The sequence below is a fragment of the Miscanthus floridulus genome, chromosome 13 (genome assembly GCF_019320115.1).
Source record: "Miscanthus floridulus cultivar M001 chromosome 13, ASM1932011v1, whole genome shotgun sequence".
In the NCBI taxonomy this organism is placed as follows: Eukaryota; Viridiplantae; Streptophyta; class Magnoliopsida; order Poales; family Poaceae; genus Miscanthus; species Miscanthus floridulus.
In genome coordinates this window covers 68,350,417-68,376,376 of record NC_089592.1, presented here as the reverse complement: position 1 = coordinate 68,376,376, position 25,960 = coordinate 68,350,417, and the positions used below count along the sequence as shown (strand labels likewise).

Genomic DNA, 25,960 nt, shown 5'->3' with positions numbered 1-25,960 from the left:
ACGTTTTTTGTTCTCATCTGGAGCGGTGAAGATATGATAACACCCACACGCCTCGCTACGAGCCTACGACTACGATGTGTATCCGAAAAGGAAGGGCGTCGCCGGCCGGGAAGCACGTGCGGCACGAACACAACACTAGCTTCTGCCGCTCGATCGCACAGACTCGCAGGGCGTGTGTCATGCGTGCAGCCGTTTGTGGAGCCGAGCGATCGCATCGCATCGGAGTCGGAGGATGCTGTCGTGCACGATGAGGGACACGGGAGAGTGGCCGGGGGAGAACAAGGATCGGATGCCACCGGTTATGTGCCGCGTCCCCATCGCCGCTTTCTAGCGTACGTCCACACGCACGCGCCACCTTTCTTCTATAAACCTTTCTTACGGCAATGCCGGTGTTACTTGTCGGCAGTGGCGGATGTAGGATTTTGGCATAGGGCATGCCGCATTAAATTTCTCATATGCAATCTAACATGTGTGATGTAGTAAATTTACGGTATCCCTTCAAGATATGTGTGATGAAGCATATAGGAAAACAAAAAAATGTGTGTGGTAATAATGCATCAAAATTCTCATATCCTATGACGAACTTTCTATACCACAAAAGTATGTGTGATGAAGTATATAGAAAAACAAATGGTAGTAATGCAGTTAAAGTATCCCTTCAAGAAATAATGAAATCTAACATCAGTTAATGATAATTGATATGTAATAACAGCTTATAATTTTTTTTCATCTATTGAGCAAACTTGTGCAGTACCACGTTTGTATGAAGTATAAATGTTATCGATAATGGAGAAAAAAATCAGCAAATATGCATGCATGTCGATGCTTCGCTGCCCATCTATTGGCCTACGACGCTTTTGGGCTATGGCCTACGACTCTGCTCATGTGATGTGAATGCTACGCGGCCCATTTTTGGTCCAGATGGAGGCGATAGGCCAGGAGCCCAAATGTGTATCAGTCGTTTGCTGTTCCCCTTCTCCTTTGCGTCTTCGTCAGTTCCTCGCAATTTCGACGGGCACGCCGCCGCGCCGCTCAGGGCACGTTTGGAACGAATTTCTCAGAAATGAATTTCACAGCAATCAGTTCAATTTCACAGAAAAAACACAAAAATAGAAAAAAAAATCCTGCATTCCAAACAGACCCCAGCGGTGAAGCTGTCTGCGAGGGACCACGCAATATTGCTGGATTCGCCCGCGCAACTTGCATCAGCCTAGGGTACGCCGCACCATACCCGTGCCACCCGCTGGCTCCGCCTATGCTTGTCGCCCACATTTCCATAGTTTAGCTGGGCGGTTATTAGCTGTGATCAATGCATGGCCACAGTTCCATTATTCAAATTCGCAGTGGGTGTGGGTGTGGTTCCAGTTGTTACCGCGATTGGCCATTGCTTGCAGGACAGTGACGTTAACACAAGATACTGCAATCGAAAGGACACCTAGCTTGTTGTCTTGTGGAACGGTAGAGATAACACCAACCCACATGTCAGTTGTCACGTCTGACGACTACGATCTGTTATCCTACGTGGCAAACAGGGCGACACTGCAGCTGCAGGCCACGCCTACCCAATCGCGTGATCGCACGCACGCTGTGAAAGTGAAAGCGAAAGCGAAAGCGAAAGCTGGCCCAGCTTTTGCCTCATGTGTAGCATGTGCGCGTATTCTCGCGACAAACACAAACATTTCTCTCTCTCCCAGCTTTTTCTTGGCCTCAACCAACTCAACTGTATAGCCACAAGAACTAATAAAACGCGTGCGTCCACAGCGCAAGCTGCTATGGGGCTGCTATATATTTCGCGCACCTGGCAGCTCAAACACCTCACGACATCAATTCCTAGCTCTCGCAATATCTTCTCTATCTCAGTCTCTCCGAGTAGTACATACAGAGACATACACGCTCCGAGAGAGGCAGATACTTGCAAACTAAAGCACAGAGCTAGCATGATCCCTAGAGCGCCAAGCCTCTTCCACCTCGAGGAGGGGGTGGGCGCCTCGACCTCGACGCCAATGGCGGCCTCATCCGCCGGCGAGCTCGTCGGGCTCCGCCTCATCATACAGCCGTCGCCGAGGAAACAACAGCTGCCGACGGTCCTGAGGAGGTCCGCGGTGAGGGTCCCAGCGGCAGCGACGGGCGCGTCCAGCAAGTGCCACGAGAACGGCAGGGTGTTTGTCGGGCTCGAGTTCTTGAAACGCTGCTTCTGCTGCCACAAGAACCTCGACGCCACCATGGACGTCTTCGTGTACAAGTAAGAATCCCTGCCACTATCTAATAACCTTCCTCGATCTCTCAGGCGCTCGTTCACTCTCGAGCCTAGCTCGACTGTGTGAGTTGGTGACTCATGTGGGTTTCGGGTGACTTAATTTTGCAGAGGAGAGCAAGCGTTTTGTAGCGCCGAGTGCCGGTGCCAGCACATAGCGAAAGAGGAGCGGCGAGAGATCGAAATGCTCATCAGGAAGCGCCGCGACGCGTTCCACCGGCGGCACGCTGCTGCGGCGCCTAAGTTGCAAGGAGCAAATCGGCTCATGAGACTGCAAACCGCCGCACGATGATAAACATATGTTAAAACGCTGTATAAATTATGCTGCCTTCTTCCATTTTACAAGTTAGGAGTGCCTTCTTCTTCAGTACGAATCGAAGAAAGATGTCAGTAGTGAGCGGATGGTACTGCTGGTTGACCTTTGGCCTGGGTGCCAGGAAAGACGACTTCCTTCTCTTTTCTGAAGCAGAGGAAGAGGCAACTTCTGAATAATAATAGACTCACAGCATCATACGGTTCATGGCTTGTGGCGCATAACATTTTTCATGAAGCAATGTCTTTATTTGGCATATTCAATTAACTACTCCGTCCGTCCGTCCCAAAATATAAGTGACCCTGACTTTGGTTCTTAACTCAAACTATTCTAAAACTATGCTAAGTTTATCATTCCACCGTACCGCTAGCAGTAGCCGGCATGGAGTGCAGCAGATCAAAAGTCAATGGAAGAAAGAATGAAACGATTATTGCTGTTCAATGTTATCGTGCGTTCTGATCAAACAATCGGATTGACGTGTATCAGATCACCAGAAAAAATATAAAGAAACTGAAGAGGAGACGTTACATTTGAGAGAATCGAAAACGGACACAAAAAGGGAAGAGGCGCATCTAGAGAGCTAGCTGGATTATTACTGCAACCATCTTATTGCTGTTACATGTGGATCGGATGGGCGACACTAGGGCGGGCATACGGGATCGCAATGAGGGCACTTGGCCCATACACTCACGCATCGTGTCCTAACACAGGGATTCTGGCCTCTCGTTCCAGCAGCAGTAGCAGTCATACGGCTTCGTATCACACTCCATCTTGGCACAAAATACCAGCTTCACCTTGCTCTCATCGAATGTCGCTGTAGCATTATTGCTCATCTTCCTGAGGCTATACACATGGCTCCTTGCAGTTCCAACCTCGAGAAGGTGAGGACGACCCGCTTTAATAAGACGTACGTGTTCAACAGCGCGCAGAATATGTATGTATACATCTAGATTCAATCAGTGATAAAAAAAATGAGAAAAAAGAAACAAAGATGGTGAGATGCAACTTACACTGGACGGGCGATGCAACCACAACTAGGATCATCAAGAGTATGGCCGTCATCACCATGCACCCCAAGCCACCGCACCTGTCCCCCATGTTCATATTGGATCTGATCCAAGTTCTGAACGAGATGATTCAGAATTTCATACTGAAGGAACCTCGAGAGAAATAAACTACCCCTGCACAGAATACCGGATCTCCTCCCAAATCAATGCATCCACCGGCTCCTGCAGACGTGAAGAGATCAGTAATCTCGCTTGTATGCTTTGTTTCCACAGTTATGGCTACCAGTAGTGTTTAAGTACCAGCGAAAGGCATACACATTAACATGAACGTTGCAACGGGCGCCAAAAAAGTTTTCACGAGAGTATATAGTCGTTCATTGTCGCAAATCCGGTCTTATTATGAGAGAATATATAGTCGTTAGTACTGTCGACGTTGTGAGCTGTCTGACCGACCCTTGTAGAGACACAGGCCCATAAACGCGTTTCAGTCGCGCGAGAAGGGAACACAGAGAAAAAGGCCTGGCAAGCCCATGGAATGGAAGGGCCCAACAACACAGAGAAGTGTTGAAGACACGCCATCCGAGCGGGCCTCATCGAGGATATCCCATTTTTCTGGACAGCGAAAAATACAGCTTTGTTGCCACTGAAATTATTCTATTCAATTGCCTGGCTGTTTCATTCCTCGACTGATAAGCTTGGAGTTTGCGTGGACCTCTGTTCCCTCCCTACGCATAACCTGGAGCATGACACGAACCGCAGCTCTACTGAATACCTTCCAACCATGGCAACCGACCAACCGTAAATTCAGTCATTGGCATGGCAAACGCAACGCAGGGAATTATCTACGTGTGGTCCCATGGAAATAGATCATCCAAGGACACACTTATTTCCGTCCCAAATTTTACAAGCTACTTTATGGATGGTCCAAGATCATTATGGTAAAAAACCACCTAAGATGCTTAATTATCGTACTACCCACTAGGGACGGAGCCAGGGAGGGGCTGGCAAGGGGCCATGGCCCCCCTATGCATTAGAGTGTATAATTTGCATAGACAATCGATCAAGTCTGTATGGCCCCCATGTTGTAGTAATACTGGCTTCGTCCCTCCTACCCACTGCTCAAATACTCGAGCCTTCGATAACTACTTCACGGCCGGGCCGCTCCTCCACACTTTTTCTTTTGTAGGCCATCCAAGACACGAACATCTTTTACTCCCTCCGTTCTTAAATATACGACACCGTTGACTTTTTTCATTCATTTGACTATTCGTCTTTTCTACAAATATTTTTGCAAATAGATAAACTTACAAGTTAAATCTAAAGTACATTTGATAATAGGCACAATGGTACACATTTTACTTTAGTTAACTAGCTCGTTAAATAGATATTGGTGGTCAAACTTAGAGTAAAAGGTCAACGATGTCATATATTTAAGAAACGATAGTAAGCCGAGAGTGATGGCGTCGCTTTGGTTGGGCTGGGCGGCGAGGGCTGGGACGTTGTTCTTCAGGAACTGCATATGTTTGCTCCGCTCAGGTGCTGCAACGGACCGAAAGAATGGAAAAGGGCCTTTCAGTGAACTAACTGACCCAAAGTTGGGCCCTTCCATAAACACGTTTCATCAGGCCGAGAAAAGAACTAAAAGGGCCTGACTTGCCCATGGAATGGCCCAACAACACAAAAAAAAAGTGTTCAAGACAGCGGGCCTCCCCTCACGAGCATATCCCATTTTCCTGGCTCGCTAAATTCTATTCAATACACTGGAATCATTCTATTCAATATTCTGGCATTTTCATTCCTCATTGATAAGCTTCAAGTGTTGGAGACAAATTGATAATAGGCCTGAGCTCAGCTTGGAGACAAAGTGAGGTCCGTCCTCCTAGTCCTAGTCCTAGTCCAACGCAACGCAATACCGATACCGCTTTTCCAGAAACTTTGGCAAGCCGCAGTCGTCCTCGTGCCTGGTTTGGCACTTTGGCTCGGTGATCATTGACATCCATGACCCAAGAAGATGCATCCGGATGACTTGTATATTTCCCAAATTGCGGCGATATGTTTATTCCAAGTGCACGTACAGTACTATTTGCAGACCGAAGACAGGCACTCTTTTAGTTTGGGGATGATACTCCTCGTTTTTTTATGCGGGCCACACTTTGAAAAAGTTGAAGGCCTCCGGTCCTCCACTCCACCCCACTTGTTAACTTTGCCAAATCATCATCAGCGCTAATCCTTCGGTCTTATCGCTAAAGCTCAGCCCACTTGCTTAGTTTAGCAAGGGGTTTAGCGGAGTGGTTAACAATAACACACCTGATTAGAATAAGCTCCCAGCTGGGCCACTTGCCAATACAGCCTGGGGGGCGGAAGGGAGGAGGAGGTGGTGGTTCCGGTTTGGCGCCGCTGCCGCGGGCACGGCGTCGCGTGTGGCCGCCTCGCCACGGGCTCGAAGCGGCAAGGGCTCTCTTCCTGCTCCTGCTCCTGCTCCTGCTCCTGCTCCTGCTCCGGCGCGTGGCGGGCACACGCCCTCCTCCTCGACGAGTCTTCGGGTCGCTCAGCGGCAACACGGTGGGCCGCAGAGTGGAGACCGTCGCCGAGCATCGCCGAAAAGCTCAAAACCGCGGGCCGGGGCGCCCGGCACGCGCGGACAACTTGATCCCAGCCGGGGCAGGGCGCCCGGGTCTACACGTCTGGCACTCTGGCTGGCTGTTGCCGTCGCTGTCCCCCGCCCCGCCTCGCGACAGCGGCTTCAGCGCGGACGCAACTTGGGAGGAAGGCATGAGGCAGATGCATTGCACCTCCTGCCCAAGACAACCGCCGAAACAGCGATGGCGACGAGGGGACACGAGCATGCGGGCCCTTCCCTGCGTGTCCGCGGCGGCCGGCCTTATCCCCTCACACGCTGCGATGAAGCTGCCTGCCCTGCTCAGCTGCTCTGCTCTCCTCGCCCCGCGAATCTTGGAGCCCCCACGCCATGCCATGACCCACCGCTTCTTCCTCCTAGCCCAGCGCGTCCTCCCCCTATTTAACGGCGCCTCCTCATCGAGCCGAGACCACCCATTCCAAACCAAACACAGGAGCTAGCTAGCGTCCGACTTCAACAACCAGCGAGCAGAGAGGCAAGAACCCAAGAGAGAAAGCAAGATGTGTGGTGGTGCGATCCTCGCCGAGCTCATACCGAGCACGCCGGCGCGCCGCGTCACGCCGGGCCACCTCTGGCCGGCGGCAAGCAAGGGCAAGCAGCAGCGGAGGGCCGACGACTACGAGGCGGCCTTCCGGGAGTTCGACGAGGAGGAGGAAGAGGTGGAGAGCAAGCCGGCGTTCGCGTTCAGCGCTTCCTCCGCCGCGACGAGGAAACTAAGGAGGCAGCAGCGCCAGGAGCTGGCCGCGCCGGCGCCGAGCAGGCGCCGCAAGGCCGCCCAGTACAAGGGCGTCCGCCGCCGCCCGTGGGGCAAGTGGGCGGCCGAGATCCGCGACCCCGTCAAGGGCGTCCGCGTCTGGCTCGGCACCTTCCCCTCCGCCGAGGCCGCCGCGCTCGCCTACGACGCCGCCGCGCGCGACATCCGCGGGGCCAGGGCCAAGCTCAACTTCCCCTCACCCGCCGACGCCGTCCAGAACAGCCGCAAGCGCGGCCGCGCCGACGAGGTCGTCGACCTCGTCGCCGACGACGAGGACGAGGCCAGCGAGAGCTCCGACTCCGGCGCGCTCCCGGACTTCTCGTGGCAGGGCGTGTCGGCGTACGAAGTGGAGCCCCCCGCGGCGCACCCCGCCCTGGAGGCCGCCGACCAGAGCGGCGGCGGCCCCAGCAAGCGCCAGAGGACCGAGCCGGAGAGCGCCGACGACGAGGCGTCGCCCCGGGCCTCCGACTCCGAGTCGGACGCCCTGTTCGACGCGTTCATCTTCGGCGACCAGTTCGCCTACTTCAACGGCGGCGCCTACGAGTCCCTGGACAGCCTGTTCAGTGCGGACGCCGTGCAGGGCAGCAGCGCCGCCGTCGCGGCGGACGAGGGGATGGGCCTGTGGAGCTTCGACGACGGCTGCCTCGTCGAGGACAACCTGTCGTTTTAAGCTTCCTCGCCTGTGGTCATGTCTTGTAAACTACGGATGGTTTTGTAAAATTTTGTCTAGTTTGTAACCTTCAATCGAGGAAGAGCTGCAATTACCGTTCTCTAAATATCTTTCCCGGATCGAGGAAGAGCTGAAATTACCGTTCTCAAAAACATGTTGCTCTATCCTTTCATATCCAAGCGTTGATAGTAATCGAGCCTTTGATGAGGAATTCTATTGCATCAGTCTTACTGACTGCTTGAGTTGATCAATGTTAGTTCATGAAGGAAAAATGATTTAACCTGGAAGGAAATTGAAACGACGAACGTGGTTCTTTTGTGTTCCCAGAGGTAAACAGTCGAGAGCAAGGACCATTGAAAACAGGCAAAGCATGTATTCGCACGCAAATCGCGAGGCTGAATTCCACTGATCGTCCTGTGGAGTCTGCAAGGTCGCGTAGTCGCGTGCACCATCAGCGCGTTGTTCCACGAATGACCGGAAAGAAAGAAGTCTAGAACCAGCCAACCTTTATCCAGCCAGTGCAAGATAAAATTACGAAGATGAAACATATAATGATACTTTCATCTGACATGTTTTTACTCTTTACATATAATATATCAGGACATGTTAAACTAGGAATATGTAACAGTTTATATATGTGATTGTTCAAATGATTGACTTATGATTATGTTTTGTTTAGAATTGACATTGAAATGAAAATAACATGATCAGTGCACCCAAGTTCACCAATTCAATTCAATTTAACAAACTCAATATTGTCCTCATGATTCGCAATTTATGTTATGTTTATACAAAATCTACATATTGAAAATACAAAACAATTATCCTTAAATGGCCTCTCTAGAGACTAGAAATATTTGTTGTTTCCTAATGCAATGAAACCAAAGAAAATGTAGAATGTTTACAACGGGGTAGGGCTCTCCTTTTATCGTGTCCCGGAGGATATTTTACATTCCACAATCACCCCTACTCAACCACTGCATTTCTAGAATATAATTTACACGAAGGTCATTTGGAGGTCACGCTTCTCACGCTGCCCGACAGCTCCGTGAATCACGCTCTCACATAGCTCCGCGAATTCCGCCTTGACCGCTTCAACGCTTCCATGCTTCATAACTTCGCGTCCAGAGTCATTACTCCGCGCCCGAGGTCAACGCAGCCTCGAGAGTCACGATCGCCTTAACCTCGCGATCGAGAAACGCGTAACCTCGCGCCTCGCCTGCTGACCAAAAGTGTGATCCTGCACAAGATAACAGACAACTAGGCACTCGTGGTTAGTTTCGAGTGCTCGAGGTTAGGACAGTTCGGTTAGAAGAATGGTGAACGCTACACAGCTTCGGGCCGGAATTCAGTGTTTCGAGGTTAAAGATTGCTTCTTCGCACATCGTGTTCTCTACCCGAGGCTAGTGAGTTCTGTCCGAGGTTGAGTATCTTCGCGGAGCTGTGTTAAAAAAACATTGGTCTGAACGACCTCGAGGGTGACTGTCTTTTTGGATGATCCCCAACGGACAGCAAGGTCCATTTGATTAGTTTATGAGTATGATGATTTATCATTATTATAAAAATAAGGAAAAAGTCCTATTTTCACCCTTAAACTATCACAAAAGTCTAATTTCCAACCTACAACTACAACACCAAACAACTAGGGCCATTTAGCTATCAAAACGGGGTAAATTTGGCCTTTTGGGTGGTTTAGATGGTGGTTTTGCATTTTCTAGAATTTTTAAAATTTTTGATTTAATAAAAAATTTCATAACTAATTCATTTCAATTCCAAAAATATGAATTTGGTACTAAAAGTTTTCTAAAAATGTAGGGCAGGTTGATGAGCATGAGCCTTGGCATTTTGGAGAGGATGTGCTCTTAGATCTTTTTCTTTGTGTACAATATGGAAATTTGGCGGAAGGGCATATTGTGACACCGCTGCGCTACAGAACTGACGCAGGAGGCAGAGTTTATCACCGTGTATTTTACAAATCGGTGATTCATTCGGTGATGACAAAGGGATACTTTTGAATATTCGGACGAAAAAAAGAAGAAGAGAGAGGATGACAAGATGAACTTTGCCAGCTGCAAGCATGAGCCTCCCAGACGATAGGAAAGACATCTGTATTCTTTTTCATTATCATCATCAGTTGCATTATTTTGTTGGCAACTCTCAGGACTCAAGGAGAGGAGAGACACTGAACTTGGCTTTCCCTTGCTTGCAAGGCGTCCCTCAAGTTGCAAATTGTCAAAGCTACAACATGTCGCAGTCTCACCATCAGATCAGCCAGCCCGGCTCGGAGAGGTGTCGACATACCGCGCTCCATCCCATCATCTAACAGGCACAGCAAAGCCATCGTCTCTTAAACAAACAAGCCAAGATGTTGCCATCTTCTCCTACCCCCTATCATCTCATCAGGGCTCCAGTCCAGGCCAAGCCTGGCTGTGTGTTTACGTGCACAGTGCACCTGTATCTTCAGCACTATTTTGATATATACGAGCGGGCCGGTGATCCGTACTCCGGGTTTTGTCATGCATGATGCGTGTGTGTGTCCAAAGCTGGCCTCCATTTTTTTTTCCGCCGTTCCATCGCCACACTGCCAACGAACTATATGGTGTGTGGAAGTGGAAATGAATCTGAATGTTTAGTGAGTGGTATGTGCTTCTCTTGTGGCGACAATGGGTGGACTCAAACTGTTAAGAATCAAATTAGACTCGCGCGTGCCCGACCTGATTGGTACCTGAATTTTCCTCATCTCCCTCTTCACTCCATTCAATTCTCTTCTTCTTCGATGATGAGAACCCAAACTGTATTGTGTGGCTATGGCTTCGGTGATTCTTTCTTTTCTGACCTCCCCATTAGGCTGCTCATCATCTTCACCCTATCCTTTTCATCATCCTAAGCTGTTGTTCGTCGTCCCAAATGCAAGTCCCGGCGATACGTTTGTTCAGTGTGAGATACCGCTCTCCCCTTTATACCTGGGACTGGAAGTGATCCATGGTTTTGCAGTGCAGCGTTCGGCAGCAAAGCTGGCGGTGTCGATATAATAATCGCCAGGTGATTGCCGATTGGATGGTCCATTGCATAAACAATGACAGGCGTAGCTAGCGAAGAGACGACGACTGTTTGCAGTAGTCCAGACAAAGGAGCTTGGCTGCTTAGGTAAGGTAGCACGACGACTCGAGTGCCATGGCTCAGGAACGTCAGGATAACTAGGCCTGTTTAGTTTTAAAAAGTTTTCCCAAAAAGTACTATAGTAGATATCACATCGAATCTTGCGATACGTGCATGAGGCATTAAATATAGACGAAAAAAACTAATTACATAGTTTGGTTAGAAATCGCGAGACGAACGTTTTGAGCCTAATTAGTCCATAATTAAATACTAATTATCAAATAAAAACAAAAGTACTACGATAGCCAAATTCCCAAATTTCACCAACTAAACAAGGCCCTACTTTGCTATCGGAAAAGGTAGTAGTATCAGATGGGTGGATTAATATACGCATCCAGTTGATGATGAATAGGCTCGTAGAAAATAAAACTAGCGTGATCCGTCCAATCGCATGAACTAGCTTTAAGCGCCACGAAAGTAATTCAGCGTCCACTGATGGATACAGCCTTTCTTTCCTTCTCACGCCTTTGCCCAATTGCCCTTGACCCCTCGCCCCTTCCAAGTGGCTCACGACCTCCATATATAAATAGTCGCCACCGCCGGCAACCAACACCATCACAGCACTACACCGATCCACAGCTGCTTCACCGCTCACGGCCTTCTTCATTCCGACAGAACACTCTAGGCATCTAATAAGCTAAGCTAGCAATATGTGTGGCGGTGGGATCCTCGCCGAGCTCATACCGAGCGCGACGGCCGGCAGCAAGGGCCAGAAGCGGGCCCCGCCGCGGCGGCCAAGGACGACGACTTCGAGGCCGCCTTCCGGGAGTTCGACGAGGACTCCGACGAAGAGGTCGTGCTGGTGACGGAGCGCAAGGCGTTCGCGTTCGGCGCCGCTGCCTGGGCCCGGCGCAGCAGGCGGCCGAGCCAGTACCACGGCGTCCGGCGCCGTCCGTGGGGCAAGTGAGCGGCCGAGGTCCGCGACCCCGTCAAGGGCGTCCGCGTCTGGCTCGGCACCTTCGCCACCGCCGAGGCCGCCGCGCGCGCCTATGACGAAGCTCAACTTCCCGACGTCGTCCTCCGCCACGGCGCGCACCAGCAAGCGCCGCGCCGCCAAGGCGGCGCCGTACGTCAACCTCGTCGACGGAGACAATGTTCCTGACGCGGCGCACGCGCCGTCGGTCAAGAGCAAGGCGGAGACCAGCGACAGTGTCTCCGACGCCAGCGGCTGCAGCACCCTGCCGGACTTCTCGTGGCAGGGCATGTCCGCGACCGATGACGGCGCGACGTGGCCTGCTGCTGGCTTCCACGTCGAGCTCGGCGGACGCAGCAAGCGGGCCGGGACTGAACCCCAGGAACCCGAGGAGGAGGAAATGGCGCCTCCACCGGCGGCGTCCGAGGAATCCGCCGACATGCTGTTGGACGCTTTCGTGTTCGGCGACCAGTTCAGCTTCTTCATCTTCAGTGACCACGTGCTTAACTGATTATAAGACGACCTGCTAACATCTGAACTGAACGTTACAATCTGCTTCTCGGTCGCTCCTCGATCTGTTGTTACTTTCTTCATCATACAATATATTAAGTTAATTTTTTTTATTAAAGTTGGATAAATTTTACTTAGGCCCCATTTGGATCCCTTCATTTTTGAAGAAATTAAAATCTACTTAATGGAGTATGCTATTTATCTTGGAATGTGGCATTCCACAACTTTTCAAAGTTTAGATATAAGCCTATCTTAAATTTATGGGGGTGGGAGATGGAATTTGATTCTATAGATACTCATGCTATCTTTCTAATGTGCAACTTATAGCATGCTCTTCGACTCGCTTCCCTATAGCAGAAGTGCAGTACATAAGTATCTCTTTCGTATCGCCAACAATAATATACAAATATATTTCACATACAACTATATTAACTTAATTAATTTGTGTCTAAATTATCATGTTAGAATGGAATTCAATTCTAAAGATCCAAACGGGGCCTAATGCAAAATTAAAACAAACTTAAAACAGCACTACTAAAAAAACATTTCTAGGAGCGGCTGGTAAGCTTTTGTATGGGCGATTTGGCCAGCCACCCCTACCGAACCGTCTCTACAAATCACGTATTTATAGGGGCGGTTCCTAGGCCGCCCCTACAAATCGATTTGTATGGGCGGCTCGTATTACTAGCCGCCCCTACAAATCGATTTGTAGGGGCGGCTGTAGTACCAGCCGCCTCTACAAATACCTGTTTGTAGGGGCGGTTCAATCTAGAACCGCCCCTACAGTACGTTTTCCCGTAAAAAATTTTAAATTTACAATTCAAAATCGCGTTGCCGAACGTCCCGCGACCAACGTTCCGAACCGCGTTCGCGTTTCCGAACGCCCTGCGACCAGCGTTCGCGTTGCCGAACGCCCCGCGACCAACGTTCTGAACCGCGTTCGCGTTGCCGAACGCCCCGCGACTACAAGCACAAGAGTATTATATAAACTACAATTACAAGTCCAATTTACAAGAATATATACAATCCATCATTAAATATATAAATTCCATACACATTGTTATCAACGTCTTAGAGCTAGCCTTTCAGTCTCACAAAGGTGTTGGTACTGAGAATTTCTACCTAAGTCAGACTCTTGGTCATGGTATGCGCTTCTGACGTGTACAATCTGGTCCAATATAAAGTTGCAAAGATCGCCGACGAGCTCTAAGAGTTGGTCATTCTTGTATGAGTCTCTTTTCATTCCTTTCTCTTCTCTCCACTACAAGAGAACAAGTTTCGGTTTAGTATTTCATACCATGTACGAAGTTTTTATACTATGGGTGAAGAGGTTCAAACTTACCCTTAAGGGGTGTCTCCTGTAGGCACCGGTGTTACTCATCATAGAACATATATAGTATCCACAATGTACACTCCCAGGCTTCTGCTTGGGGGCACTGTGTGTTTTGCATATGAAAATGTTAAGTAATGTTTTTGACAGCCATGTAACGGAGTACTGAAGAAGTAAGTTACACTTACCGCACATAGTGTTTTTATAGCAAGCTTTTCCTTCCTTGCTGAATCATGCCTTCCGTGATGATTAGTGACATAGAACCTAAATGCCCTGTTCGAACTATTTTAGCAAATACAACTTGTTAGTATCCAAAAGTGAACGTTACAAGTATGTATACAAACATATAAGCTAATGAGGATTGTCGATATGTATACGTCTTGAGAATCGATATGAAGTCTTTGTATGTCACCGTGTCCCTGTCTAATGAATCAAAGACACATGCCATGCTCCTCCCGACATCGATGGCTATACAAATCTAGTGGTTGCTGCATGGATTTAATCATAGAACTAGATAAGCTGTTTTGCATCAAATAAAATATATCGAACAAAGCTTTAAGTATAGAGTTGAACTTACTCGAAGTTGTATAGTAGCCATATAGTAGAGTGTTGTTGGAGATTTTTGAAAGCCAGGGCAATGTATGCCGCAACCTTAAGGGACTCTTCCCTTAGTTTCACCGTACGGATGCGCTCTTTCTCCCAAAGTGTCTTTGCAGCAGCTAGCTCTTTGGCATCCAGTGTCCACCGTTTAGGGTAATTAAAATTTGTTTGGGCTATAGCTTGAGGGTCTACATACCCGGCTTTCACACTTAGCATTTGTTTGACAATGTGCACTTGCATTCTACAAATCACAACGTAGGTTAGTTATAACAAAATTCAAAGATTACATTCATATCATATCGGGAGGACAAGGACTTACAGGCACCACGTGCGAATTAGATTCATCTCCGTTTCTCCCAGGTGAAAGCATGTTTGCATGTCATTGAAGTCAAAGACAATTTTCCCGGCTGGGCTTCCAAATGTGTCGATGGGTGAAAGGTCCTAATGGCTAGAGGGGGGGGGGTGAATAGCCTAAAAAAATTTCTACAACAACACTTAACTAAATGGTTAGATAATTATAAGGCGAAGCAAGAGATGCGCTAGCCTACTCAAAATGCAAGCCACCTACCACAATTCTAGTTTAGATAGTATCAATTCACACAATAGCTATGACACTACCCTATGTTAGTGTGCTCTCAAAGGCTAACTAAAGAGCTACACTAACCAAGCAAACAAACTCTCACAAATAGCTATACTAAAGAGCCTGACAACTAATTTGCGGTAATATAAAGAGAGTGATCAAGAAAGTTATACCGTCGTGTAGATGAAGGAACCAATCAATCAATCACAAGAGTGAATAACAATGAAGACCAATCACCTCGGAATCAAAGGATGAACACAATGATTTTTTACCGAGGTTCACTTGCTTGCCGGCAAGCTACTCCTCGTTGTGGCGATTCACTCACTTGGAGGTTCACGCACTAATTGGCATCACACGCCAAACCCTCAATAGGGTGCCGCACAACCAACACAAGATGAGGATCACACAAGCCACGAGCAATCCACTAGAGTACCTTTTGGCGCTCCGTCGGGGAAAGGTCAAGAACTCCTCACAATCACCACGATCGGAGCCAGAGACAATCACCAACCTCCGCTCGACGATCCTCGCAGCTCCAAGCCATCTAGGTGGCGGCAACCACCAAGAGTAACAAGCGAATCCCGCAGCGAAACACAAACACCAAGTGCCTCTAGATGCAAACACTTAAGCAATGCACTTGGATTCTCTCCCAATCTCACAAAGATGATGAATCAATGATGAAGATGAGTGGGAGGGCTTTGGCTAAGCTCACAAGGTTGCTATGTCAATGTAAATGGCCAAGAGAGTGAGCTTGAACCGATTATGGGGCTTAAATAGAAGCCCCCACGAAATAGAGCCGTTGTACCTCTTCACTGGGTACAGCACGGGGTGACCGGACGCTCCGGTCTGATCGACCGGACGCTGGCCCTCAGCGTCCGGTCACGTGATTCATGCCACGTGTCCCCTGCTTCAAATACTATTCGTCAGATTTCAACGGTCATCAGTTGATCGGACGCGTCAGTTAGAAAGTGACCGGACGCTGGACCTCAGCGTCCGGTCGTTTCCAGTAAGGTTCTAAACACGAATTTTCACGACCGGACGCGTCCGGTCATGCTCGATCAGACTCACCCAGCGTCCGGTCATTCAACATCTCCTCTGTGCGCCTCACGTTAGCGTACGTCAGCACTGACCGGACGCACCCTGCCAGCGTCTTCGCTGATACATCTGACCGGACGCGCCGGTCCAACCGAGGCCAGCGTCCGGTCACTTCCAGTGACCTCCGTCTTTTCTGTCTAGGGTGCCGGTGGAGTTTCTTACCCTTGCTCCCAAACTTCAATGTGCCAACCACCAAGTGTATCACCTTGTGCACATGTGTTAGCATATTTTCACAAACATTTTCAAGGGTGTTAGCACTCCACTAGATCCTAAATGCATATGCAATGAGTTAGAGCATCTAGTGGCACTTTGATAACCGCATTCCGATACGAGTTTTACTCCTCTTAATAGTACGACTATCAATCCTAAATATGATCACACTCTCTAAGTGTCTTGATCACCAAAACAAAATAGCTCCTATGGTTTATACCTTTGCCTTGAGCTTTTGTTTTTCTCTTTCTTCTTTCCAAGTCCAAGCACTAGATCATCATCATGGTATCATCATCATCATCATGCTATGATCTTCATTTGCTTCATCACTTGGAGTGTGCTACCTATCTCATGATCACTTGATAAACTAGGTTAGCACTTAGGGTTTCATCAATTCACTAAAACCAAACTAGAGCTTTCAGTGGGGAAACATGCTTGTATGAGATCTATGCTCGTTGGGAGAACACGCAAGTACCAATCATGGAACCTTCTCATTCCAAGTGGTAGGCGCTGGATGTCCCGGTTTGGTAGGAAGGGCTTGCCTCTTTCATATGTTTTCAGGCAATCCTTTGACCATTCGATGTCATCAACATTTGGATACTACTTTGCAATTTGGTGGAGTTTGCTAGTGATGGCCTCCTCAGAACCACGTGATGGGAATTTTTTAACTTTGTTCTCAGGCTTGAACTAGTCATGGGAAAATCACTTGGACACCGATGAGACGTCTTTGATCAGAACATAAACTGACCTTATGGTGATTGGATGCTTCTTTCGAAGTTTCCATTCAGGCACATCCTCATCTTCTTGTGCATCACCTTTAGGAGGCACTCGTTGTTCATGTATCAGCTGTGCTTGTTGAGAAGACTGTGGTATCTCATGATGTACTTGCTCGGTACGAGCTAGAGAAGGTTGTGGCATCTCATCAGGCACATGCTCGCTAGGAGGCGGGGAAGAATGTGGCATCTTAGGAATGTGGGGGTCATGAGACGATGAAAATATCTCCCTGACCTCAACAACTCGCTCCAAATTTAGGAGAGGGGGAGGCGGTGAAGAAGCAGTCAATATAATATCCCATTTGTGCCAGAGGATGAGCTATCCCATAACGCCTCTGAGTAACACCAGCCCCTTGGGAGTTGCGTAGTCTATCCTCCACTGCATGAACTTGGGCTTCACTGTATGCACCTCGACCCTAGTGTAGTCTGGTGGTATCTTATTATTGTGGTGTAAGCCACCGGAAGGATGTGCCACACCCGTTGCTAGCTCCATCATAGTGTTCTGCCGGCTGCTGAGAAACACCAAAGTGCAACTAGTTGGTTCCCATATGCGATCGATGGAGGTTATGGCTGCAGTAGAACCTTGGCTGCTAGGAACTTTCAGAGGGCTGCCAACTAATGCCAGTTCACCCAGCGGCGTCACTAATATCCATGGCCCCGTAGACAGTCCTTGCTCCTCCAACGCCTTCGCAACTAGAGCCTTCACTTGGAGCTCAACACTAGTCTCTCGATCTCTACTATGTTTCTTGTACATGTGCCTATCCTCTTCGAATCCTTGCTTCCAAGTCGTCCTTTTCCCTAGCCCCCTGGTGCAGCCTGTGTGCTCCTTGTTTCCCAAGGCAAGGCTAAGCTCATCCCTCTCTCTGGAAGGATTGAATGAGCTATTCTCCTTGTCTTCAGCATATTTCAGTATCCTTGATACTGTCTCTTTGGTCTCCGGCTTATCAAACTTAAGATTACCACCAGATGATTTTGTACTCCTCGCATATATCCAGTTCCTTGAGCGTACCTTCAAATTCTTCACATCGATATTCCCAGCAGCTGTGGCCTCTTCGTCTATCTTCCTAAACTGCTCTTCCTTAGCATAGTAGCCACCGGGGCCTAGATGATGGTGGTGTTTGTTCCTCTTTGCTAGCTCGATGTTATGGGCACTGAGCTCCAATGCCTCTGGTGAAGTCTTCTGAGCCACGAGCTCCTCCCATTGACTAGAAGTTATTTTGCCAAACTCGTTGAAGGGAGTTAACTCCTTTTGGATATACTTCGTGTTGAGCTCCGACCTCCAACGTCGAAATGACTCTCCCATCATCCTAAAAGCATTTTTTTACCAGTTCGTGCTTACCCTCAAGAAATCTAAAATTAAGCTTCAACTACCTATCCCATAGTGCATTCTTTGTGTTCTCTGGTACCTCTTTCTAGTTAGGGATTGCTGGGTTCAATTTATCTCTTACTAGGGCCCCGGTCGCATTACGGAATCATCCTCTTAATTCCTTTGGCTCAAGGATCTCTCCTGCTGGCCCGACCTCCGTTATTACATAGCATGCCTTATCTGGATATAGATTTCCTTTTCTATCCCCTCGTTTCCTCTTAGGCTTGGTAGTCGTGGTTGTGTCTTGAGGTTGTAGAGCAGAGGCATCGTGATCCGCCTCTGTGGTTGTTGCCTCTGCTCTCATTTCCTCTACTCCGTCTTGTCCAGCGAGATGTCGCGGACGTTGACGTCGTCTTTTTCGAGTTTTGGGAGGGACCTGTATATACGACAGGTCAAAGTGTTAGCAGAGGTAACACAGCCAAAGCTTTAGCAAAATTTACAAGCTAAGGCTTTTTCCCTACCTCCTCGTTCGGATCAAAATCCTTGTCTAAATCTTTCTCCGTTGGCCTCCTTCTGGCTTCACGTGGGAAAGGATCCTCGGAACTTATATATCCCTCTTCTGAGTCCTCATCATCATCACCCTCTTCTTTTTTGCCTTCAGCAGCATCTCCTGCTATTCCTTCTGCTCCCCCTTCCTCCTCGTCACACAGCTCCTGAGTAAGCATCACTTCTAGATTCTTTTCTACCTCGTTATCGAACTGCTCCTGAGTAAGCTGGTCCTCTAGTGCTTGCTCCTCGGCTGCTCATCATGCTTGGGGCATCGGGCTACACTGTCTGGTGTCCGCGACATTATTTTGCGCTTTGTTCTAATAGATGCAAGAAAGTGTGCTTTAGGTACGCGAGAAGGTATAAGAAATCAAAAAGGTCTATAAACCAAAGTAGTCCTATAAAACAACAATATATAAAAAACGAGAAGTAGCAGTAGTAGAGGCCTCTGAAACATGTCAATCATCATCTGATCTTGAACTTGGAGCATCAAGGCATCATAATAGAGAAGAGAGGAGAAGGTAATGTAGGGGCGGCTGCTAATGATGCCAAGTTCCTCACAAGTTCTTGATCATCAGCTCATATTCCATATAAAGTATGGACTTAGACAATTTCATCATCGGCAAAACAAAGGAGAGGAGAGGAGAGGAGAGGGGAGATTTGACAAAAAAAGCAACAGCTGCTTAACAAACATAGAGAGGAAAAGGTGTAAAAACAAGCAGTTGCTGCTTCCCAAACATAGAGGATAGAAAAATTAGCCAAAAACAGTTGACTACTGCCACATGGTTGGAAGACCCCTGCAGATCAAAATCTGGTAACTTAGATAGCCAGCTAGTAGTAGTAGGAGAGTAGCTAGCAGCAAGTAGAGTAGCTAGCAGCCAGCTAGTACCAGTAGTAGTTTCTAAGAGTATAGGGAAGAGGACAGAGCAGCAGCCAACACTAGAGTAGTATAGAGTAGTAGTAGAACAGTAGTAGGACAGTAGTATAGAAGTAGCAGCCAACATTATAGTTAAGAGCAGCAGCCAATGTGTTCCAGGAAATAAAGCCATTAATAAGAACAATGTGATAGAATACAAGCATCAGTAATACCATGTTGACAATGTGATAGGAAATAAAGCAATGACAGATAGTTTTGAGGTGCGGCACAAATCAAAAAGTCTATCTGATGATGTTATGGAAGCATTGGCTTGTTTTGCTGTCAATAGGCCTGAAGCAGTACGCTTCGAGTGGGTTTTGGAGGATATTTTGGAATCCTTTGAGAGCTCTTTAAATTTGGACAGCAAAAGAGCTCTATCAACCTATGTTTGGAGTTATTCATATTACTCGAGTGAATATTTAAGATGTGCTGATTGTATAGCAAATGGAAAACCAGTGCCAAATATTACAAATAGATTGCCAGGAAACATAAAAGACCTTCATGAACTCAGAAGCCTGATTAGAGTTCCATTAAGAACTGCTCGTAAGAAGTTTTCTAAGAAAGATAAATCAAAGAAAGAGTCACCCGAGCCTTCTGTTGTTTGGTTGCCACCCTATGCTGATGGCAATGATTGGCTTCTTAAGGAAGAAGAGCAAGAGGGAAATAAGACAAATTTAGAAGAGGAGGCAGAATTGGAAGAGCTAAAGTGAGATGAGACAGAACCAAAGCAAAAGGCTAAAGTGCAATTGGAAGACTAGGAAGTAGTTGAGACAGAAGTTAAAGATCAGCCAAATCTGGAAGATAACATCGGTAATCAAGCAAGAAGCAAGCAAGCTAGCAAGACAAATATTGTTCCCTGGGAGGAGGGGACAATATCGGAGTACAAGCAATAGGAAGCTAAGCTAGGAATAGGGTAGGCAAGCTAGAGCACTATAAACAGAGGAGGGAACCATATCGGAGAGGAAAATCAACATGGAAAATTAGTTGATCACAAGAATGGATATGAAGGCCAAAACATTCAAACAAGGATTACGATTATTGTAGAAAACATATTTCAATGTATGTCAACTGTTGATATAAATAAAACTTGACTTGAGGATGGCAAAGGTTGGGTGAAGGATTAAGAAAGGATTTAGCTTTGAAGAACTAAGTGAAGGTGAAGGATAAGTGACCATTTGGCACCAAGGAACCAAGACTAGGCCCAGTTAATTGTGAGCAGGCTAGTCCTGTGTAAACCGGCTCAAGCCGATTTCCTTTGTCTGAACCAAATACAAAATACAAAAGCTGATTTCCTTGGTCCTTATAAACAGAATTGGAAAATTTGATAATTGGAAAAATTTGATAATTGGACCAAATACAAAAGCAAAAGCAAGTTGGAACTGAATGAGCACTTAAATTACTCTACAATATAGGCAAAAAGCTAGAGAATCTCAATCAAACGACCTGAACTAATTAAGATGTTTCTTGTCATCCCAATGAATGTCCTATTTTGAATTTATCATCTCAAGAAACTAAAACATAAAAAAATGTCGTTGCTCTGTATCTGCTAGATGAAAATAATCCAGTTTTGCCTATAGAAATGTGAAATCCTATAACATGTTGTATAAATATGAACACTTCTACTAACATTATTGCTTCAAAGGCCTTCTGAAAGCAAAGATGGTTCATGACAAAATTACTTAAGCTATGTACATCAGTGGCCACCTGGTGAATGTAATAACCAATGCCATGGCATTCCTAGAGTAAAAGTTGTGTTATAACCTACTAAGCAAAAATATAGGTGTTCAAACTTTATTGGACACCTAGGTCATTTATTTACATAGAAAAAGCACATGCATTCATGAGCATCACGAGCATCCAGAAAGAGAGGATGCACAATTTCAAGAATTTAGTAGCAAGGCAGTTACATCTCGATGACCATCACAAGTTAAATTAACAAGCAGTGGCAGTACATAGAAGGGGTGTTAGGGTACGAGTGCTCGCCGCAACAGCAAGGGAAGATAAGGGGCGCGCATACCTAGTGTCTCCTCGGAGTTGACGTCGATGGCGAGATAGGTGAGCACGCGCGGTAGTGCAGGTCCCGCCACGGAGCTTGGCGAGGAACGCGGCCGCGGGGACACCGTACTCGAAGCGGTGGAGCGTGCCGCCATGGAGGAAGCAGTCGAAGCAGGTCTCGATGGTTAGGGTTCCGCAGAGGAACGGTGTCGCCCACGGCTAGGGTTCCGTAGCGGGTCCTAGCAGTGAACAGAGTGAAGGTGAGAGGAAGCGCGCGGCCAGGCGCTCATGGGCCGGCGGAGGTGAGAGAAGCGCGCACGGTGGCGGCGGCGGGTTCGGCAGCCTAGGGCGGGGAGGAGCAGACGTGCGGGTGCGGGGAGGGGGCGCGCGGGTGTGGAGATGGGGCGCGTGGGTGCGGGGAAGGGGCGTGGGCTGGCATCGGGATAGGTTCGGGAGGCGGCGTTGGCGGGGCAGCCTGACGGCGTCGGAGGAGAAGAGAGCGTCCAACAACAGACAACACCGTGCGCCCTTGGATTTATAGTCGGGATGATTTGTAGGGGCGGTTCCTGATCCAGCCGCCCCTACAAATATTTTTATTTTTTTAAATTATTAATTCTGTATTATAAAAACAATTGTGTATATATAAAACAATTGTGTATATGCAATTGTGACCAAAATAAAAGTAATATAAAAATAATTGTGTATATGCACAAATATAATATTTTGTATTATTCTATATATGAAGAAATATATATATATAAACAATTGTAGTCAAAACAATATAGAAAACAAAAAAATAAAAATAAAAAATTTGAATTTTAAAACTTTGACTATAATTTTATGATATTAAATGAAATAAAATAAAAATGTTGCAAACATAAAAGTTGTATAACTCATCAACATGTACAACTTTTATTTTGGTCATCTTGTCATGTGACTTTGTTTGAACGATCCAAATTTTGAAATTCAAACAATTTCAACTTGAAACAATATTTTAAAAGAGTAAATGATTTCAGATGAAAAACTCATGAATATCAAAATTGTAGAACTCATCAATATGTACAACTTTTATATTGATCATATTTTTATTTGACCAAATTTGAACAGTTGAAATTTTGAATTTCAATAATTGGCAACTTCAAACAAGATTTTGAAACCTTAAATGATTTCAACAATAAAAGTCGTGAACATAAAAGTTGTTGAACTCATCACTATCTACAATTTTTATTTTGATCACTTCTTCATGTGATAAAGTATTAGTAAACATTGTTCATAAATTCATATATTACTCATACTTTCCTGAACTATACGAGAAACATGTTGATTTGTGAACAATGTTTAATATCACTTTGTCAGATGAAGAAATAATCAAAATAAAAGTTGTAGATCTTGATGAGTTATACAACTTTGGTATTCATCACTTTTTCAGCTGAAATCATTTAATGGTTGAAAATCTCGTTCGAACTTGTTATTTTTTTAAATTTGAAAATTTAAAGTGCTCAAACTTTGTCAAATGAAAAGAATGATCAAATCAACACACTAACTTGATAGAGCAAGATTTTAGAAAATTTTAGAAAAAATCATCACATTTGGAGTTAGTATGAGGAAGAAAGACTAGTTACAAATTTTACCCAGAGATTAAAAAGTAAAATCGCAACTGTTCATGATGATCAATGATGAACAAGTGTGATTTCTTTTTTTAATCTACGGCAGAAACTTATAACTAGTTTTTCTCCCTCATACTAACTCCAAATGTGATGGTTTTTTTTCCTAAAATTTTCTAAAATCATGCTCTATCATTTTAGTCTAGTCATCTATCTTTGTCACTAATTTTGAATAATTCAAATTTTAAATTTCAAAAAATAACAGCTTTAAACCTGATTTTCAAACACTAAATGATTTCAACTGTAAAGGTGATGAATATAAAAGTTATATAACTCATCAAGATCTCCTACTTTTATTTTGGTCATTTCTTCATTTCATAAAGCGTTAAGTGATTTTATAAAGTTTTAGTAGTAATAGAGTGGATGTTCAAATAGAGTCATCTGGATGTTGCAAAGGATAGTCTCATACACATGCATAAATGTAGTCTCACACACATACAAAAATATGTAGTCTTACACACGTACATAAATATATAGTCTCACACGCATCCATAAATGAAGTCTTACAAACACACACTTACATAAATACTCCACGTTCAATAACTAGCTAGCTCGCTGTAACGACTTTCCCCTTGACACATTTTCGTTCCTATGACAATATGTCTTTGGGGAGGTTCTTTTCCACAACACTGATATTCTTAGGAAAGTCTGTGAATAGCGGCATCTCATCGTAGTTATTGTAAGCTTCAACATCGTCCATGCTATCAACTCTAATAATGTGTTGTTTCCCAGAGGCAACCACGTGCTTTGTCTTCTTCTTCGGGGGGAGGTTACTTTGTGGGTCAGACATATAGAAAACTTGTGCGACACGTGAAGCGAGCACCCAAGGGTCATCTTGGTAGCCTAGATTCTCGAGGTCCAGGACTCTCAATCTGATCTCGTTCAGTTGGTGTTGTTTGATCCAGCGGCATCAAAATAGGGCCACCGTTATATCCCTTCCATAGTCAAGTTCCCATATCTCTTCAATGATGCCAAAGTGTTGGATCTTTCGCCCCAATCCATCGAGAGCCTCTATTCGAACGCCGCTATTTTGGTTCACATATTTACTATCCTTTGCGTGGGTATAGTACGTATACCCATTGATGTCATAAGCATTCCAAGATGTCACTTGTCTCGATGGCCCGTCCGCTAATCTACTGATGGTAATAGAGTCTATGGTTTCTCCAGGCGGTATGTTTTGGTCCTTCAACCATGTAGTTAGTCATTGCTTGTGTTGTTTCATGACCCAATCATCCGAATGACTATTTTTCTCCGCCATAATGATAGCCAAGTGTTCATCAATGTACGGTTGCATTAGTTGTGTACTCTGCAAGACACTGTAATACGCTCGACTCACCTCTTTATAATCATGGTCGATGAACACTTTTCTACCACTGGTGCCCTTCCTAGCCAGCCTACCCTTATGATGAGAATCGGGTTTACCAATCCCTTTCTGTACTTTTAGGTACTCTTGACAGCACTCGATGACTTCTTTAGTACTGTAACCCTCTATCATGGAGCCCTCTGGGTATGCTTGATTATGCACGTATCGACTTAGAACCAACATGAACCGCTCGTAGGACCACATTTCATGCAAGTAGCAAGGGCCCAGCGCCTGTATCTGATGAACCATGTGAATCATGAGATGTGGCATTATATCAAAAAAAAGCAGGAGGTAAACACATCTTCAGTTGATTTTGTGTCTCCACCACAAATTCATGTAGGTCACTCAGCTCTTGCTTGCCAATCGTCTTCTGTGAGATCTTCGAAAAGAAGTAGCACATGTGGGTGATGGCCATTTTCAATAACTCTGGCTTTATAGCCCTGATTGCAATAGGTAGAAACACTGTCAGCATCACATGGCAATCGTGAGCCTTGCAGTGTGTTATTGACAAGTCCTTCATTGACACTAGCTTCTTCATATTTGCTGAAAACCAAGTCAGGACTTTGATCCCCCTTAGGAAAGTGCATATAGCTCTCTTCTCGTCTGGTGTTAGGTTGAAGCACGCCATGGGCAGAGTGTATTTTCCATTAGCCTCAGGTACCGGGTGAAGCTGTGGCATCACGTTTAGCTGCACCATGTCTTTCTGTGCTTTAAGACCATCCTTTGACTTGCCTATGTCTATCAAGGTAGCAATGAGACTCTCAAAGACATTCTTCTGCATGTGCATAGCATCAATGGCATGGGGGACCTCCAAGTCTTGTCAATAAGGCAGATACTGAAAGAAGATTGATTGTTTCTTGAAAAGTACTCCTTCGACAGGAGATGTGCTTCTATCTCTGTTCGTCCCATCCGGATTCTTCTTTCCATAGACGACGCGTATGTTTTTCACCATTCTGTACACGTGTTCTCCGTTATGACGTCTCTCCGGAGGGGGTTCAATCTCTGGGGCATTGTCATAAAATCTAAAGAACAATTTGTTGCGGTACTTGTGACTTGTCTTTAAGAAGTGTCGGTTCCTTAGGTAAACTATCTTCTTGGATGCATCCAGATACACCCATGTCGTACCATCCAAGCAAACCAAGCATCCCATCTTTTCTTTGATCTATCCAGACAAAGCAAACAGTGCGGGGAAATCATTAGTAGTAACAAATATTATTGCTCTACATATGAAGTCCTTTCGGAACGCATCGTACTTCTGCTCCCCATGCCTCCATAGCCTCTTCATTTCTTGCATCAAAGGCTCAAGGAACACGTCTATATCAATGCCTGGTTGTTTAGGGCCAGAAATAAGAATAGTGAGGAGAAGG

General features: G+C 46.2%; 2 protein-coding genes and 1 pseudogene across 2 annotated transcripts; all 3 read left to right on the top strand.

The window, feature by feature from the left end:
* Positions 1–1,807: 1,807 nt before the first annotated feature.
* On the top strand, positions 1,808–2,816 carry LOC136502099 (FCS-Like Zinc finger 17-like). Its single transcript, XM_066497580.1, has 2 exons — positions 1,808–2,242; positions 2,366–2,816. Exons 1-2 carry the CDS (start codon positions 1,938–1,940, stop codon positions 2,544–2,546), a joined length of 486 nt encoding a protein of 161 aa, XP_066353677.1. The 5' UTR covers positions 1,808–1,937; the 3' UTR covers positions 2,547–2,816.
* A 3,702-nt stretch (positions 2,817–6,518) lies between these two features.
* On the top strand, positions 6,519–7,788 carry LOC136500415 (ethylene-responsive transcription factor ERF073-like). Its single transcript, XM_066495759.1, has one exon. The coding sequence runs from the start codon at positions 6,713–6,715 to the stop codon at positions 7,634–7,636; it is 924 nt and encodes a 307-aa protein (XP_066351856.1). The 5' UTR covers positions 6,519–6,712; the 3' UTR covers positions 7,637–7,788.
* A 3,657-nt stretch (positions 7,789–11,445) lies between these two features.
* Positions 11,446–12,324, top strand: LOC136499140 (ethylene-responsive transcription factor ERF071-like; annotated as a pseudogene).
* Positions 12,325–25,960: the final 13,636 nt, after the last annotated feature.

What these genes read in the sequence shown, in the direction of transcription:
- LOC136500415 (XM_066495759.1), top strand. Translation starts at nt 6,713, where the DNA reads ATGTGTGGTGGTGCGATCCTCGCCGAGCTCATACCGAGCACGCCGGCG.
- LOC136502099 (XM_066497580.1), top strand. Translation starts at nt 1,938, where the DNA reads ATGATCCCTAGAGCGCCAAGCCTCTTCCACCTCGAGGAGGGGGTGGGC. An exon ending in ATGGACGTCTTCGTGTACAA is followed by an intron (nt 2,243 to 2,365) that starts GTAAGAATCCCT and finishes TTAATTTTGCAG; the next exon opens with AGGAGAGCAAGCGTTTTGTA.